Here is a 17,302-nt window from a genome sequence, read left to right as displayed (position 1 = left end):
TTTTTTCTTTTTTTCTTTCTTTTCAAAGGCACAAAATATATGACAAAGTGATCGCTCACATTCTCCTGTGGTAAACCAGAATCAGTGCCGGGTAACTTCCATTTCCCTGGATGCACTGATATATATGAAAAAAAATTGAACTATGCTGCTCTTTAATGACATAGTAGATAGGGAGGGCCCTAACTGGATTGGCTGCCTGTCAACCTTCCATTCTGCAAATCATCTTAGTGTACTGCATGGAGAACTGCAATCTTTCTCGTAATACAGGTAGTAATAGTCACAGAGCTTCTGCAGTAGTGGAGGGGGAGCAAACAGGCTGACAAAGTGCTGAATCCAGAATGTACTGACAAGAGAAAGTCCTCAAGACATTTGAACCCTGGCACAGCTAGTTGATTTTTCAAGTGTCTAGCTGAACTCAAACATCCTCTTTTCTGTCTGTCCCCAATTTGTAGTTTGTTTTATAGCGCTTGAAAATATTTTTTCTATTCAGCTGTGGCTTTTCCAGTGAGACAGTATGGTGGCCTTTTTCTCTCCCCCTCAGGACTCCAGTATCTTTGGAGAACATCTTTGTTGATGGTTATGTAGATAACCTAAGCTCATCTTCGTGCTAGTAGTAATGGGACTTCACCCCTTTCAATCCACTACTAAATTAGTTCAAATGTATCTGACATTTGCTTAATTTTTATTCTTACAGACTGCATTGTCATTGTTATTAAAAATATTATAGGGGTCTATTCATGAAACAAAATTTTCTTGTACCAAGTGACCAACCCCAAAGAGTTAATCTTAAAAATTTGCTGTGGTTTTGGAAACTGCTGCTAGATAGTGTAGGAAAACATATTCATATTTCTTATATTTGTGTAATAGTTGTAAGCAAAGCAATTATCTAATGGAAATAGGCACTTTGCAGAATGGTGGAAGACGGAACAGCAAGTGTTGTCTTTTTGACAGATAAGGTCACTCTGAAGGCTATGAGAAAAACTATGACCTTTCTGATAAATTTTGGCCAAAGCAAAAGTTTGCTGAGTGTTCAAAAGAATGTAAATATTCATTGTGCAATTAATGCTTCTCAGTCACTTCTATAAAAATCCTGCCATTTTTTTTTGTAGAACAGCTTAAATACTTATTGATTGAGAACTTCTCTAACTCCCAAAATGGAGGCATCCCCCTAGCTCTACAGGTATTTTAAATGAATTGAATTAATCATATCCTTAAAAGTCTCTAGTGATCTTCGTTAACTTTCCTGGGTTTAATTAAAACATCTGTGCGCTTTTAATTTATCGATTCATCCAACTTATATGTCATGTTTTTAACACACCCCAGCATGCTCTGCATCATTTTTAACCCGATTTCCACTTAACTAAAGCAATTAAATTCACCCCGGATTAATTAAAGCATCCATACTTTAGTGCTTAAGTCAGCGTGTGCTGCTTTCCCCAAATGGTTTCTGAATGTCAGAGATTTGACACACCTGATGGGTTTTTTGTCCTTCTGGAAATTCTTCTGTGAATCTCTTTCTTGCTTACTAATGTGCAGTTTGACAGAGCTAGACAAGGGAGCTTGGCAAGGCTCCGGTTGGGGCAACCGAAGTAAGGATTGCAGGGCATGACTACTATGAAGGGCTGTACATTTCATCTTAATACTGACCTGGTGCCTGCAACCACAGAGCAACACTACTGTTAAATCATTTAAATTATTTGTGTGGTCTGTAGTCAAAGTAAACAGTTCATGAAGTAACACATAAAGCATATAATGTTAGTAACACTTAATCATAGTTGTTCATTCTTCTGCTTCTGGGTGAATTTCTCTAAGGTGACTTCTGCTTGGAAAAGCACAAGGTCTTAGAGCAACCTAAAAGATGTTCTAGATCTTCCTAATTGTCACTCTTCTTAAAAACATTTCAGCCTGATGGAAGTTAGTGATCTCAGAAGAGCAGGCAATCTAGTCAAACACCATTTTTCCTGGCCACGCAAATATCATGTCCGTCAGGGATAAAGAACAGATGAGAGAAAATGGTCCTGGATTCATTCAATCTCCCATTCCAGAATGATTTTCTTGCTAAGTTGTCTAGAGGTGGGGCAGCTTCTTGCCAGGAAAGTAGCATAAAAATAGCATAAACTAGTAGAAGTGAAACAGCGTAAACTGTGGAGTGCTCTTAGAAGTTATTTCAGATTTCCATATCCATAAATCAACTCCAATTAAAGCTAATAGGCATGCAGACAAGTAGTGAAATGTGTGCCCAACTGATTAAAAGAGGTTTAAACATAAAATATTAAGGAAAGTGTTGTCAAACAAAATGGTTCTATTTTTTAAGAGTACTCATATATTTACTGTCTCCTAATTTTTAGAAATACCTTAAAGAAAAACATTTGGTATAACAAGGGATGTATTTGTTATGTCACGGTACTGTTTTATTTAAAGTAATGTTACTGTAAAGTCTGTAGCCCACATTTTGATTCAGGTTGTCAGAAATTAACGACTTAAATAACTGGGCAGATTTTCTAAAATTCAAATGTTTGCAATTCCTTTGGGTTTAGTAGTATTGTGGATTTTAAGCCATTTAGAAATTAAGATTGTTTATATCCAGATAGGTATAACTTCACTTTAGAAGGTTGACTGTAGGCAAGGACCTGGTTGTAGCTTTTGGAGTGAATCTAAAGTTATTCAGGACTTTGGCAAACAATTGTAGTACAATTCAGCTCTAACATCAGTAAAATACACCTTCACCTGCTTACATGTTAATCTAATTTGTCTATAGAAGGGAAAGTAGCATTTGTAGATTAAATGCTACATATGTGTCACCAAGATAAAGGCCAAAAAAAGAAAAAACACTAGTACAATGTGATCCTATACATATTTTTGAGATATTTGGAACCAGGCAGTTGTTAATTACATTGGGTTTGGATCTTTCCTATATTTCTCCTCCAGTTTGGAGCAGACCTGGAATTCATTTATTGGTTTCAGATTAGACTGTCATAAACAGTAATCCATCTTCTTTATATACTGGCAAAATCATGCATAATCTCTCAGCAGTAGCAGCTTAATCTCTGCTCAAAGTCCAAGTGTGAGCTATTACAGAGTCTAAATTAATTATCCCCTAGAGGAGCTGCACCCAGGAGGTTCACTGGTGAGGTTCATTGGTAAGAAGTTTGACCTATATCTGTCTTCAGTACAGTTCCCGGTGGTCAGTGAAACAAAGAACTTGATTTCTATTATGCTAGTGTGTATTTCACTTTTTTTGTATAACTAGGAATTTGTACAACTCTGTCCAAACAGCATATCAAAACTGCCCAGTCTGTAGGCTCAGATGGTTTTTGAGAGACAGCTATAGAATGTTAATATGGTTGTACTAAAGACTTGAGAAACATTTGCTCTGTTTCATATACATAATGACTTCCCCCAAATTTAGGGACACTGGGCTGACTTGCACTACTAAGTACAGAGAAGAATTGTTTGAGCAAAACCAGACGCAAAAAATCTGGAAATTATTCTTGATGAGAAGACTCAAACCATGCCCACATATTTGAAAGTAGAACCAAGTTTTTGCCCGACCCCAAGCAAACTTTGTGTAAACCTCCACAAGTGCTATGCATGCCAGCATTAGTGCATACCCTCCCCTGCTGGATCATACTAGTTACACTAGATCAACCGGATGTACATGACCACATGTACAGAACAGGTGATCGTTATGCAGTTTTGTAAGTGCATATGCTGGCAGGCACTTTTCTTTTAATCTGTGTTCTTTAGCAAAAGTTTCAGGACTGAAACTCAATTCCTCCTCCTAAAGAGGAACATCTACACATGAAAATAGTATTTATTTCTCTTAGGTCTGACAAAGTTCTGTACAGTTCATTAAGAGCTGAATATATCTTGTGTGCGGGAGTATAAACAGTGTATCTTCGGAATGTTTTTTTCTGAATGTGTTTGTATAGAGGTTATATTACATAAGTGAAGCTGTAATGGCTCAGACGAAAATTCCATTTTACCCAGGATTTCAGCTCTGATGGTGGCATACAGCAAGTAGTTGAGGAAGAGAAAATTGTACCTGTCTTTGCTTCTGCAGTAAATGCTTTTGGATAACTTGTTTAGGACTTCCTACAGTAGATGATGTCTCCTTGTGTTTAGTAGCTTTTGTGGAATTACATTCCACAAATCTGTCTAATTATGTTTTCAGTCAGGGAAAGTTCTTCCATGAGTTTTAACTTTTCAGATAATCTTGTTAAAATTGGTTGATGGAACAGCAGTACTTAGGGTGATGTAAGGGCACTTTAGATGGTGTCCAAGTGCTCTGTTACTGCAGCCTAAAACTTGCACTTCAACACTCAGTCCTAATTTTCCTTACTGCTTACATTGTGAATAGGCAGTCAAGCTCATCTTTTATGCACGCCAACTTGTTGTAAGAAGGATCTGATTTATATGCAAGATCGGGGTTTACAGGCATTATGGATACAACCATTCTGGTACTTACTGAAAGATAGTGTACCCCAACAGGCTTGATGCAATTTTGTCCACCCAGAGCAGTGACTCCCCTCACCAACTAGCCATGAGCATCTCACCACAAAATTCTGTGGGACATACGTTGAAAAGTTTTGACTTGCAGTGGGGTGATTCCTGACAGCTTATCTGAGCTCTGAATAAGCCTGTAGCTGGCACAAAGGAAGCTAACCTTCTTATGCCCCATTTGCAAAGTTACGTTTAGATGTAAATCTGAACTGCCTGCAAAGTAAGACCAATATAAGGTCATTGCTTGTGACCTGGTCCAGGACAGGGAAGTATTGCAGATGCAAGTTCAAAAACCTGTCAAGTCTGCATATTTTTGTGCCCAGAAACTCAAATAACTTTCAAGAGAAGTATACCAATTTGTCTATTTTATGAGGAGGAACTGAAAAAAAGTCTGCAGTAGAGAACTGACAGCCTAGATCCTAGTGGTACAGGACTCTCTCTGCACCAGGGTAATGTTTGCTCTACAGCAAGAGGAACCAAGCCAGAACTCTGCCTTCAAATCCTGTTTGGAACTTCAAGTAGCAGGGGAAGGCCTCTCAACCAAGCAGCTGTGTAACTAAACCAAGTTCTGCAACAGCCTCCAAGAGTTTGACTCCTCAGATATCCTTTACTGGTTTCTTGTCATGCTCTAGAAGAACACCTCTGGTGAGTATGTAACATGTGAATACCATAAGGGCGGGTAAAAGGAGTGTGTACACAGACTGCAGCTGGGATGCTTGTGGGTTAAGTGTCACTGGAAAAAATGGTGGCTTTTGATGCCAGACCATTTGGGCATTATCCGTTACCATCTCCCCTCCTAGTCCATGCGTAACAGGCTGTTATCAAACCACCTTTCCTCATGCATCAGGGAATATTAACATTACTCCAAAACACCTATCCAAAGATATCCTTTAGAGAGAGGACTTTTAGAAGGATGTTTCTCTGGTCTTTCCTGCTTAACTCATGGTCTTAAATGTGTGCAGACTACAGGACCCAAAGGTCTGTAGTATCCATTGATCAGCTGAGACCCATGTTAAGAACTTAGTCTGGTTTTGTTTGACTAACAGCAAAGGGCAGAATCACATCATCAAAACCACATTTAGGATTAAATATTAAAATTAAATATTACATTAAAAATTAAATAAGTGTTGTGCTTATTCAGATTTACTCAGAAGCTTAACTTTTGTTAAGCACCTTTGTGTTTAACTTACTTGAGCGTTGCCATAACTACTCCTGAAGACCTCTATCCACTTTTTGACAGTGCTGGTGTGTAGTATGCGGTTGTCTTTATGCAACCTGTCTGTCCACAGAAATGTGATGGGCCTTGATTGTTTCATTACATAAACCAGCCTTCCTTCACACTCCTTCAGCAGGCTTTGACCAGTCAGTCCTGTCCTGGAATAGGGGCCACCCACTTCACATAGGGAAAATAACCAGTCCAAGATGAGAACTAAAAATGACTCTTGAGTTGTTTGCCCATTAATTGAAGCCACCTGGATGTAAAATTGGAGTGGACTGGTTTGGGTCTCACACTGCAGCAATATGGTAATTGTAGCAGACCTCTTTTTAGACTGCCTGCTTCTGTTTTCTGTGGAAGAGCAACTTGATTCTGTCTCTGTTCCTCACTTGGGACAGCCTATAAACCCGTAGCAGAAACATTAATGGAGAGCTGATTATTTACAGCAATGACAAGCCAGCTTCTTACAACCTACATTTGCTTGCATTCTTGCTTACATATTTCTCCTGCAGTCTTACTGACATGACAGTCTTGCAAAGGCCAAAATCTGACCGAGAACCTCTGTCATTTTTCGTATTCTCAGGGTGATGTTCCCGTTACATAGTTTGTAGAATAACCCCAGCAGAGGGTTGTAGATTAAACTTTGTGGCTTTACGTTGCAAGTGTCTTAATCTTAACTATATTCATTTCATCCCTAAGGTTAAATGACAGATTGTCTCATTTGTCCAAAGTCAGTTTGGTGTCACTAACATCTTGGCGATGTGTACTGCGGGGCAGACCACTGAAGGCAGATTACTGTTCAACTTACGTACAAGCTTCACAAGGACTGAATAGATCTATGAACCATAGCAAGACCTCTGACCTGGTAGAAATATGAAGAGAGGAATGAAAAGCTGTGGCATGGCTTTCAGGTTTAATTAGATTCCTGAAGCACCATAGCAGAGTACAGGAGAACTAAAAAACTGTGGGAGCTCTTTAGCCCAAGACCCAGCACCATCTAGTAATCTTTCTTCTGCTGTGCCAGTCTCTGGTGTCCCAGAAGTTAAACCCAGCAAATTCAGATCAAAAGTGGGAGCTAAGAATGGCCTTCCCATAGACCAGTTCCAAATAGCAGATGTACACCTCTTTTAGCTGGACCACAATTGCCCATTCCTTAATAAGACTTCGGGGCAAGGCGAGGAAAGAAGCTCCCTTACAGCAGGTGGCTCCAATAGCTGTACCTGGCTAGGTCTAGAGTGGTTGCTTGGGGTTTTTTGGTTTTGGGGTTTTTTTTGTTTATTTTATTAATGGATTTATTTCTGCTCAGTCCCTCTTGCAGGGGACTGTGCTGTTAACATAGAGTTAGTGCCTTCATTTGAGTTTTGACTCCAGAGGAGAGGTTTGCGGAACAGTCGTCCTTTCAGGTGTTGAGTGCCACGTTGACCTGTAAAACAACAAAACAGAAAAAAGCTATTCCTCACTTGTATTCAGCTTGCAAGTCAACTTTTAACTTTTTGTCTTTATAACTACTTGAACAAATGTGGTTTGAAGAAACTGTCTACTGCCTACTTGATTCATTTAGCTTTCCTGGGACCTTTTCCTTCTATGCAGCTTTATCACAGCATGATGAGGAGATTGATGGGCAAAAGCAAGCCATATGCTAGTGTGTCCCAGTGCAGCTGGAGAATCCACACTGAGCAACTGTTAATAATGATAATACTGAGTCTCTGCAATGGGTTGGAAGCATGTAGAGAATTTGCATCTAACAGTATTGCTTCCTTCTGTGGTGGACTTGAACAAAGGGACTGCAGGCTTAACCACCACATACAGGTGCCTTGTTCTTGAGAGATACTTTTGTGTTGAGGTCCAGATAAAGGGATAGTGTCTCTACAACTTGTCAGGGTGTGGAAGGTGACACCAAGAAACTTGCCACTCATGATTATTCTAGATCTTCAGGACAAGCTGTCTTCTGATCACAGACTTCCAGAACCTCTACACCATGGCAAGTAAAGAGAGCAGGACTGAAGTGACTACCTTTCTTACAGTAATTTGGGAAAATTTCTCAATCTCAGCCCAAACAGGACTTTTGAAATGGAGAGTTATGGACAAAGGAATTGTTTGTGCCCCCACGTCTTCGTAGCTGGGGAGCAGAAGTGTTCCTAATTTGACCCCTTTCTTTATGGCTCACCTTTATGACTTGCAGTAGCAGCAGTTAGCATAATTAGACAGTGAAGAGCAGTGTGTGCTGAGCAACTACGATAGACTCCATGATGTAATGTGTGCAGGCAGGAGTAAGAGTCAAGTATGGCACTCAAGCTGCTGCTAGATCAGTGTGTTGTATATCATGGAAGGGTGTTTGATGGTGACGTGCAAAGGGATGTAAAATAGGCTGTCCTAGAGTGCAGTATGGACATCATGGATATTTGTCTGTATTGTAATTCAGTCCAGCTGGTTTAGTAAACTGAATTCCGAAACCAGCTGCAAAAGGCAAGATCAATAGAACTTTTAGCATAAACTTTTTCACTGAACTCAGTAAAGCATTTGTGAACATGTCATATCTGAAATCAGAAAGTTGCTACTGGAAATTATATTTTATTCAGATTTGTATTAATTTTTGGAGTGAGGAAGAAAAATAGTGAGAGAGAATGCCAGGAATTAGGTAAAATTAAGTCCTGTTTCTACCAAAAGATGGACAATATGGCCCTAAGACAGAGGAGGGGTATCAAGAAACCCCTGAACTTCAGCGTACTGGTTTTGTTATTATTCTACTGTAGAAGGAATAGTCTACAAAAGATTATGCACATGAAATGTGGCCCATCAACCTGTAGTCTTAATTGAAATAATTCTCAGCACTCTAAATTTTAGCTCAGGTTACAAATCTGAATTAATTTTTTCTGATCAACTTTTTCCCATTTCAAATAACAAAACTCTTGAAAAAAATCTATCCTGAAATGTGTTTTTGCAGCAGATCAATGGAACAGCTAAGATTAATAAGGGTTACAGGACTGAACAGTGGAGAAGTTGTATAACTGGAAAATTACACATTTCTTTGTAGGAAATCAATTACTTGGGTTCTTCTTGATCATTCAGGTTAAAGGCATAATAGAAGCAAGAAGACATTAGGACCTTTCAATGATCAATAGTAGCTTTTGAGTATATTTTTGGCACTGTAAAACTAGGTGTTAGTTTCTAATTACTTTGAAGGGTGAAAAGACAGGGAAATACTTTTCTGTCTTCATTAAACTGCATCAGAGGGAAGAGCACAAAAGTGTACTTTTTCTCAAAGATCCACTTCATTACTTCCATTTTCTGTTATTCCTTATTTTTTCCATTTCTCTGGCTGGTGACCACACATTCAGTCTTCAGCAGGCATATAAATTCAGATTGCCGTGTTCACATGGGAGAAGTGGGCATATAGGAGTGTGAATATGCCTTAGCATAACGTTTATGTGCAACTGGCTTTTAATAAACCACTTGTTTCTTTCCATTGCTCTGCATATGTACAACATCTGATTCCTGGCATTCAAGACCTGCTGACTACCTGTATTATTCATAGGCTTCATTTAATTTGCATAAATTAATATTTGCTCAGTATGTGTCTTACCCCCTTAATAATACAAGAGGGTGGGTTAAGGGTTAATGGTGCTTTCTTGCCAATACACACAGGGGTAAAGCAGTCACTCTGGGATTTGGGAAAACAAGGTTCAGCAGGATTATTGGTGGCAAAGTGCATTTGTTGTAGATGAAGGCTTGTGTTAGATTCCTGTGTTCAAGATTATTACACTGAAAAAACCAAATCAAAAGGTCTAAAAATTTTTGGGGACATTACAATAAAAAGGTATTATGGAAGAAGAAAGATGCTATATAATAAAATGTTCTGGGGACTGAATGTTTTGTGTTCTGCTATCTATGAAACTTAGATGTTACCTAGTGGAACAAAGCAGAGTAATGTTGGACTCAAATCTGTTCACATTACTTCATTAGTTACCCCAAACACCATCAATAGTCTATAAAGAATAGTAATTGTATTCTCAGAATGCCCAAAATGTATGCTTTATTAAATAGTAATCAAATGCTTTCTTTGGGAAATTAAGAACTGAACAACTACAAATTAGCTTAGATTTTTTTTCCCCCAATAAATTAACTTATAAGTATTTGGTAGTGGAACTTTTGTGCACTTACATGAATACAGGTATAACTCTGTATGCCATTTTTCTTTCGTTCAATTTTCCAGCTGCCTGCCCAGTTCTGTGCAGTGGCAATGGTCAGTACTCTAAAGGCACCTGCTTATGCTACAGTGGCTGGAAAGGTCCAGAATGTGATGTACCCATCAGCCAGTGTATCGATCCCTCATGTGGAGGTCATGGTTCCTGCATCGAAGGGAACTGTGTCTGTTCTGTTGGCTATAAAGGAGAAAACTGTGAGGAAGGTAGGACATTTTCTTTCTATGTTGTGAGTTTGTTTTCTAGGTTTTGGAGTTATTTAATGGGTAGAAAAAAAAGGAAAGAACAGAATAAAAATTTGAATGTAGAACTACTGTAGCAGATTATTGTAGAAGAGGGTAAAAATGTAGTCCATCACAATTTTACTGATCTATCAAAGTTCAGACAAAACTTCTGGCCTTACGTATACATTGTTTTGCAGTATTAAGAATGCCTGCCACATGCAAACCTGAATAATTCCTTTGTTGAAGAATGATGATAAATCTTTTCATATGGATTATATTGAACAATTTAGATGTGAAATGCAGAGGAAAAAGGAGCAGCGGTAGACAAAATTGTGTAGCTGCAGCTCCACACAAAGCAAACTTATCAGTCAGTATGAAGACAAAGTTGATGAAACAAATTTGAAAGACTTAGGTATCCATGTTACTAACAGATTTAATGTAGGGGAAATTACTCCTGTCAGCTGCAATCATATGGGATTAAAGAAAGGTAGATGGCGCAGACAAACAATAACTGTCCTTTAAGTACAGAAAAGTTCTTTGTCTTGAAAGCGTCCAATTCCTTGTGTACGTAGAATGAGCAAATCTTAACAAAACAACCCAAGCAAAATGTGGTCATAGATCAAGTTTGATACTGGTTTTATTCACAGCGTTTTCTGTTAGAATGCACAACATAAATTGGACTGGTATTCTTTTTTAAATATGTTAGTATGATTTTAAAAGGGCATTTAAGTCCCCAGACAATTGCTAAATAGACAGTTCAGCACATCCTCCGAGCAGTAACAGTTCAAGCTGCTTTATGATGACATTCCAGAACTGTTTAATCCTCCAGAAGGAGGAGCGGTTTCAGGGCTAAAGTGATAGGACCAGAGCTGCATGGTTTTAGGGCTAAAGAGGCCCTCTGGAGTATTCTGAGTGGGATGCAGAGCTGTCCACCACAGGTATTGATTTTTATCTTACCCTACAGTAAACAGCTGTTTCTCTCATTAGAAGACAAAGGAAGGCAAACTGCAGGGATCTAAACCACTAAAGGTTTGAATCTTTGAGTGTGGACTGCAGTCACTGCTTTTTGGACAAGGTCTTGCATTAGTCTGAGTGAACTTACTTTGCTAAAAGTAAAAGAAAAAAAGCAAAGATTCCCCACTAGTGGGACTGGCAACACTGCAACTTTGTTCAATTCATTCCTGTCATCTCCTTCCAGGAAAGCTTCACAACACTGGTCATTAAAGCTCTAATCCAGAACCCAATTAAGTCAGTAGAGTTTTCCCACTGTTTTTAATGGGTTACATTGTAAGCTGTATCTGGAAAATGCTGTAATGTCCTTTTTGTCCTGAGTGTATGACAATAGGAAATATTTTAAAATTATCTGAAATGCCTTCTTGTAGTTAGCATTCTCATCAAAATCAAAGGTGGAAAAGACTGTCTTTAGCACGCTGTAAAGTATCCAGTCTATCCCCCAGGAATGCAGAAGCTCTATTTCTGGTACTAAAGTGCAACTGTTTGTTTAGTCTAATATAAGCTGTATAAACTTCATCATGTTTTGTACTGCGTATAAACGCTCGTATTATTAGAGAGACAATGGTAGATGGCCTAAAATGATCTTTCTTTCATTTGATTCTGTAAGTCTTACCTTGTAAGCTGTTCCTCCCTCACCTTGATTGTAGTTTCCAGCTACTTGCATGGAATTCTCTCTTCTCTCAGTTGTCTAGAATGGTTGTGATATATCTGGATTAGACATCTTGAATCTCCTAAAGATGAGTTTATGAAATGGGTGAAACAAACGCATCACCAGCTGAGGTGATGTGAAAGGATATATATTATTTAATCTACACTGTGTTTGAAAGGATACATTTTTTTCTTAAAAAAGATTAATGGATTACAAAGGCAGGAGATACTGACTGCAAACGTGGAAGAGGATAATAACATGACAAGAAAGGTCAAAAACATTTTGCATGCATCATTTTGCAATAAATAAGACAATAAATTAATTTGCAAATAAATAAAAAGCAACCATCTTGTTTCTACTCTAAAATTCCATTTCTTCAGTACATATTTCTGACATTAATTTGAGAGCTATAGGAAAAAGGGTATAATATGAAGCAGTGTTTCTTTAGTTGCAGGTAATCTGATCTTATTTACGGTTTTTGCATGAATTAACATTCTACCATTCTAATGGTAGAATGAAACAAATAAATATTTCTGTATTTATGTATAATCGATGAAATCTCCTCTATTGATTTGATCTTCCAAAAGGAATGGTGAAGGTTGATTCATTTGCTATTTTCCAACTAGGATATTGAATTAGAGCAAGTGGGTCAGCATTTTTTTCTTCCCGTTAGCTATTTATGTCTGATATTCATCATGGTCATATTGTTCAAACAATTTACCTGAAATGAAAGTGGCACCAAAATCAATATTTGTGATGCACAATTTTTGCAGCATAAACGCTGTTGTTCTATTAACAAATTTGCACACAAGATGAAGTGGCATGTTTGTCAGGCTTCATTCAATCTAGTTTGGGGGGAGACAAGTGAAATTGCCAAATTAGGTTAAGTTAAGGGTGGTTTTCATGTCATTTTCATGGTCGAGTAATTTTTCAATGACATTTAACTTCGTAAGTGTAATTCATGGCTCTTTGGGGGCTTTATGGTACATATTGTTCAGAAAACTCCTTGACCTCCTTTTTTGTCCTTAAGGATATAAATTGCTTTCAGTACCTTTTTTGTCAAATCTACAGAGGACCCAATACTAAATGAGCTCTAATGATCTGAGCTGCCAAGGGGCTACAAGTTCTAACATACTTACTTGCTAAGGCGCATTCTCCTTTGTTTAAATACCAAAGAAGCTTCATTTATAAATCCTTATTAAATACCATTGTAAACCCTTCTAAGGACTTGGGGCCAGAACCTTTGCAGCATTAAGTCGTTGTAGTTCTATTGCAGGTAATCATGTTATGCTAATTTTAGCAGCTGAGGATCTGGCCCAAGATGATAACTCTAAGAGCATGTATTAAAATAGAACGAGATTTGAGTTCAAAGTAAAAACTCTCTTCAATTTAAACTGTGAAACCTATTACTTTAGCCATATGATAGAACAAAACAGCTATAAAGTATATTTGTCTAGAACAAAGGACAAAGGTGGTTAGTGTGTTATTCTACACAACAAGGGAGATTGGGGGCTTAGGGCTATTGATAGGCTTATTCAGTGGAAATAAGTCTCGGCTGCATGAATAATGTAATTCAGGAGAGAGGAAAGACAGTTAAGTTAAGCAGCACAAGGTGGTGTTTTTCATCTGGTCCACATTGTTTTCATTTGAGAAGGAAAATGATACATTTCTGACATTGAAAGTACATTAGGACTCATCAATATCTCCTTATGTTAGCTGTCCTGCCTCATACAATGTGATACCATTTTAAAATTTCCATTAAAATATCATCATCTAGAAAATCATAATAAACTGAATTTAGGAGAAAAAAGTAACATTCATCCTACAAGTATATTGATATAAATGTTTGTATTCTATATTTCTTTATTCAATCAGATTGTTTTATCACAGCTCTGTGTATATCGGGTTCAACAAAAATAGTACGAAAGACACATTCTAAACTTTGGACAGATTCTCATTTTGTTAAACATCAAGGAGGAGTAATAGTCCAGGACTAGAATTCTGGATAATTTTACAACAATTTATGATTTTTATCGATTTTTTATCGAATCTTACCTGAGCTAATCACAAAACAATCTTGGTTTACCTATAAATATGAAATTGCATTATAATATTTTCATGTCCAATTAACTAAGCATCAGATCTTAAGAAAAAAAAATAAATAAAACCAAACAAACAAAAAAAAAGCCACACCAAAAAAACCAAAGAAAAAATACAACCAGTGTCGTCATTAAAATGAAAATCTTATGAGGAATTTTACAGTAATTTATTTCTGTACTACTGTAATCTGAATTAAAATCAAAACTATTCTGATAACTCATGTTATTGCATCTCTAAATGTGCCTGCCTCAATCCTCTGTGTTGTATCTAATCTATATACTTACTTTAACTGTTCTGCAACGGCATAAAATAATTTGACAAGACTCTATGTTTATAGAAAAGTTGAGATTTGAAAGATCAAGTATTGTTCACATAAGGTAGAGTGAAAATGTCTCTGCCTTAATTTAGAAGGATCAATTTGGAAAAGATGAGAGATAAATCACTTTCATTATAAACTCAGATCTTCCTGGAGCTGCAAGAGAGAATGCCAATCATTCTTGGTCCTTCTGTTGTGAGCTAATATATACCAGTCATGAGATGAATTCATTTTATTTAGGACATGAATTTGACCTTGGCCCTCAATTCCACAGCAAAAGACGGTTGGTAGTGCCTCTATATTGGTATTTGCGGTACAGCATAGTATACTTACACAAATTCATGATATAAGATAACAATTTGAAAAACCATAATGTTACTGTTAAAGTTTATTTGAAAGACAGCTCAAAACATTCCTTTATTTATCAGGACTGAAAAAGCAACTAAAATTTCATTGGATGATTTTTCCATCATAATTGTTTTCATTTTCTTATATGGTTGTTTCTGAATTGAGAAAAGATTAAATCCATCTCTATACCTGGTTTTCTTTATTTCTTTAAGAGAAATTATCTGCTGCTTAGGATATGGGTTGAAGTAACTAGGACTCTCAATTTCACAGCTCAGCTACTAATGGACTACGAATCAAATATTCAGAAGTGTCTGAATAATTTAGGAGTCTAAATAAAAGCCACTGATACTTTGACTTCTAGGTACTTAAAGTGGCTATCACAATGTTACTCTCACAATGCTCTAACATTTCAATAGTGATAATAACAGTATTGATGAAGATACTCCAGAGAAAAATATCCTTTCAAAAGTGCAGTTTATTCATTATTTTGTTATTTAAATACGATGCTTCAGTCCTTGGAACCTGAATGTGTTTCAGAAGAAATATCCCTGGCTGAAGGCTTACCTGTGGAACACTTATTATATATACTTTGGTGTTATTGTAGTTGGGCCTGTAGCGATTGGACAAGGGACAATGGTTTCAGACTAAAAGAGGTTAGATGTTAGGAAGAAATTCTTTGCTGTGAGGACAGCGAGGCGCTGGCCCAGGCTGCCCAGAGCAGCTGTGGGTGCCCCATCCCTGGGATGCTCAAGGCCAGGCTGGACGGGACTGGGAGCAACCTGCCCTGGTGGAGGGTGTCCCTGCCCAGGGCAGGGGGGTGGAACCGATGATCTTTAAGGTCCCTTCCAACCCAAACCGTTCCGTGATTCTATCATTTTTAAGTCTGTGCTGCTTCACTACAGCATTCCTGCAGTAAGCTTTCATGTTCAATCACACCCTGTTTCATTTGGAGCTAGCAGAAAACACAGCTTACTTCGCACTTTCTCATTCTCAGACCAGGTGTTAATATAACTTGAAGAACTACATCAATTTGCCTTATTTATCACAGTAATACAAACTTTGCAGAGCGTGCATCTACATGTTTTCTGAACATCACATTGTGTGAACTGACCTTTCTCTGCCTTGTTTTTCTTTTCTTTTGTAGTTGATTGCTTAGACCCAACGTGCTCCAACCACGGAGTCTGTGTGAATGGAGAATGTCTCTGCAGCCCAGGCTGGGGTGGAATAAATTGTGAGCTTCCCAGAGCCCAGTGTCCAGACCAGTGTAGTGGGCATGGTACCTACCTGTCTGACACAGGTCTTTGCAGCTGTGATCCCAACTGGATGGGTCCTGACTGCTCCGTTGGTAAGAAACATATTTTTTCTTGACTTTGCAGTTGTGTTCCTGTTTTGTTAAAATATTAATATCTGTGGCAAGCTTGAAATGCAGATGGTTCAGTTGGGAAGAAATGTGTATATATCTTGAATACTGGGTTTTGTGACATTCTTAATTTGGGACTGACAGCTGGGAAGCAAAGGGAATTGTGGGTTAGGAGTTTGTATTTTATTCTAATACAAATACCTTCATTTGGACTGAAACAGTTACTTAAGTGCTTCACATCAGTTTCCCAACTGTAAAAGAAAACTTCTGTTATTTATAAATGTGTTTATAACATTTGAGGAATGGAAAACACTACAGCAAAGTGCACTTGTGGGGTTGACTTTACTGCTCATCAAAATGCTACTCCTTTATGAAAAGCATCACAAACCAGAAAAATCTCTTTGCAAATAAAGGGTATTATTCCCTTTTCAGCTGTACATAGAATATTTTTCAAAAATAGTTTTAGAGCAAGAAACATTAAAAGCAGGCACAAAAGTGTAGGCTAAAAAAATTAATTCTCTCCAAAGCTACAGTTGTAAAACTTGATTATTCTAACAGAAGGAGCTAAAGAGGGAAAAAAAAACAACCAAAAAAACCCCAAAAAACCAACCAACCAACTTTTTTGACAAGACAGCAAATGTTCTATTTGTGGTAAAAAATACTGGAATTTTGCATCTATATTGTGAGATGGAGCTGTAGACTATAAACAAGCTTCTAAAAATAATATTTATAGTTTTCACACTTATTCAGTTATTTCTTTAGATTAATGCCTTAAAATACCCCATCAGCGTAATGAATATTGAGATGTGTTTTTTCTGCTTCGTGCATCAGCAGCCAGAAAAATGAATGAATGGGAGCTTCACTGTCAATTTCTTTGATAATGCATAAGGCAAAAGACCCCTCTGCTGTTCCACAACTTCAGCTGGCAGAGAGCAGCAGAAGAGTTTTTTGGGTGAGACACCAGATAACTGACCCAGTTAGTAATAGGTATCCAAAAATCTCTCCCTTGAAAGTGTCTTTTACCCATCACTTCTAGAGTCTAAGTGACCCTGAATTGTCACCATTCTCTGCTGAATGAGTTTTAGGTGAGTTTGAGTCTCGTTCTTAGGAAAACAGTGTCTGGATCAAAATCACCAGAGGTCCAGGTTTGAGTAAAACAGAGTTCCCTGCTCCCCTTCCTCACTGCTGGCAAGTGTTGAGGAAACTACCTCTGAAAATCGTTTGCATCTGACTAGAGGATGCAGTTCTCCGGCAGCCTGTCCAGCATATAGTAGCTGATTTTATTTAAACAACTTTTTAATATTATTCAGTTTGTTTTTAACCACAAGGTAAATGCCGTTTTGACCTGACTATAAGCCGGCCAGCTTTTG

At 37.7% G+C, this 17,302-nt stretch overlaps 1 protein-coding gene across 5 annotated transcripts in view; it reads left to right on the top strand.

The window, feature by feature from the left end:
• TENM2 (teneurin transmembrane protein 2) overlaps positions 1 to 17,302 on the top strand; it is a 698,234-nt gene that overhangs the window by 596,933 nt on the left and 83,999 nt on the right. For all 5 annotated transcript variants that reach the window (XM_055717811.1, XM_055717810.1, XM_055717809.1 and 2 more), the window contains exons 13-14: positions 9,933 to 10,127; positions 15,717 to 15,917. In XM_055717811.1, the coding sequence (XP_055573786.1) occupies positions 9,933 to 10,127; positions 15,717 to 15,917 (396 nt within the window). The remainder of the gene's footprint in view (positions 1 to 9,932; positions 10,128 to 15,716; positions 15,918 to 17,302) is intronic.

The sequence above is a fragment of the Falco cherrug genome, chromosome 8, assembly GCF_023634085.1.
Source record: "Falco cherrug isolate bFalChe1 chromosome 8, bFalChe1.pri, whole genome shotgun sequence".
NCBI lineage: Eukaryota > Metazoa > Chordata > Aves > Falconiformes > Falconidae > Falco > Falco cherrug.
This window is presented reverse-complemented; position numbering and strand designations above follow the sequence as displayed.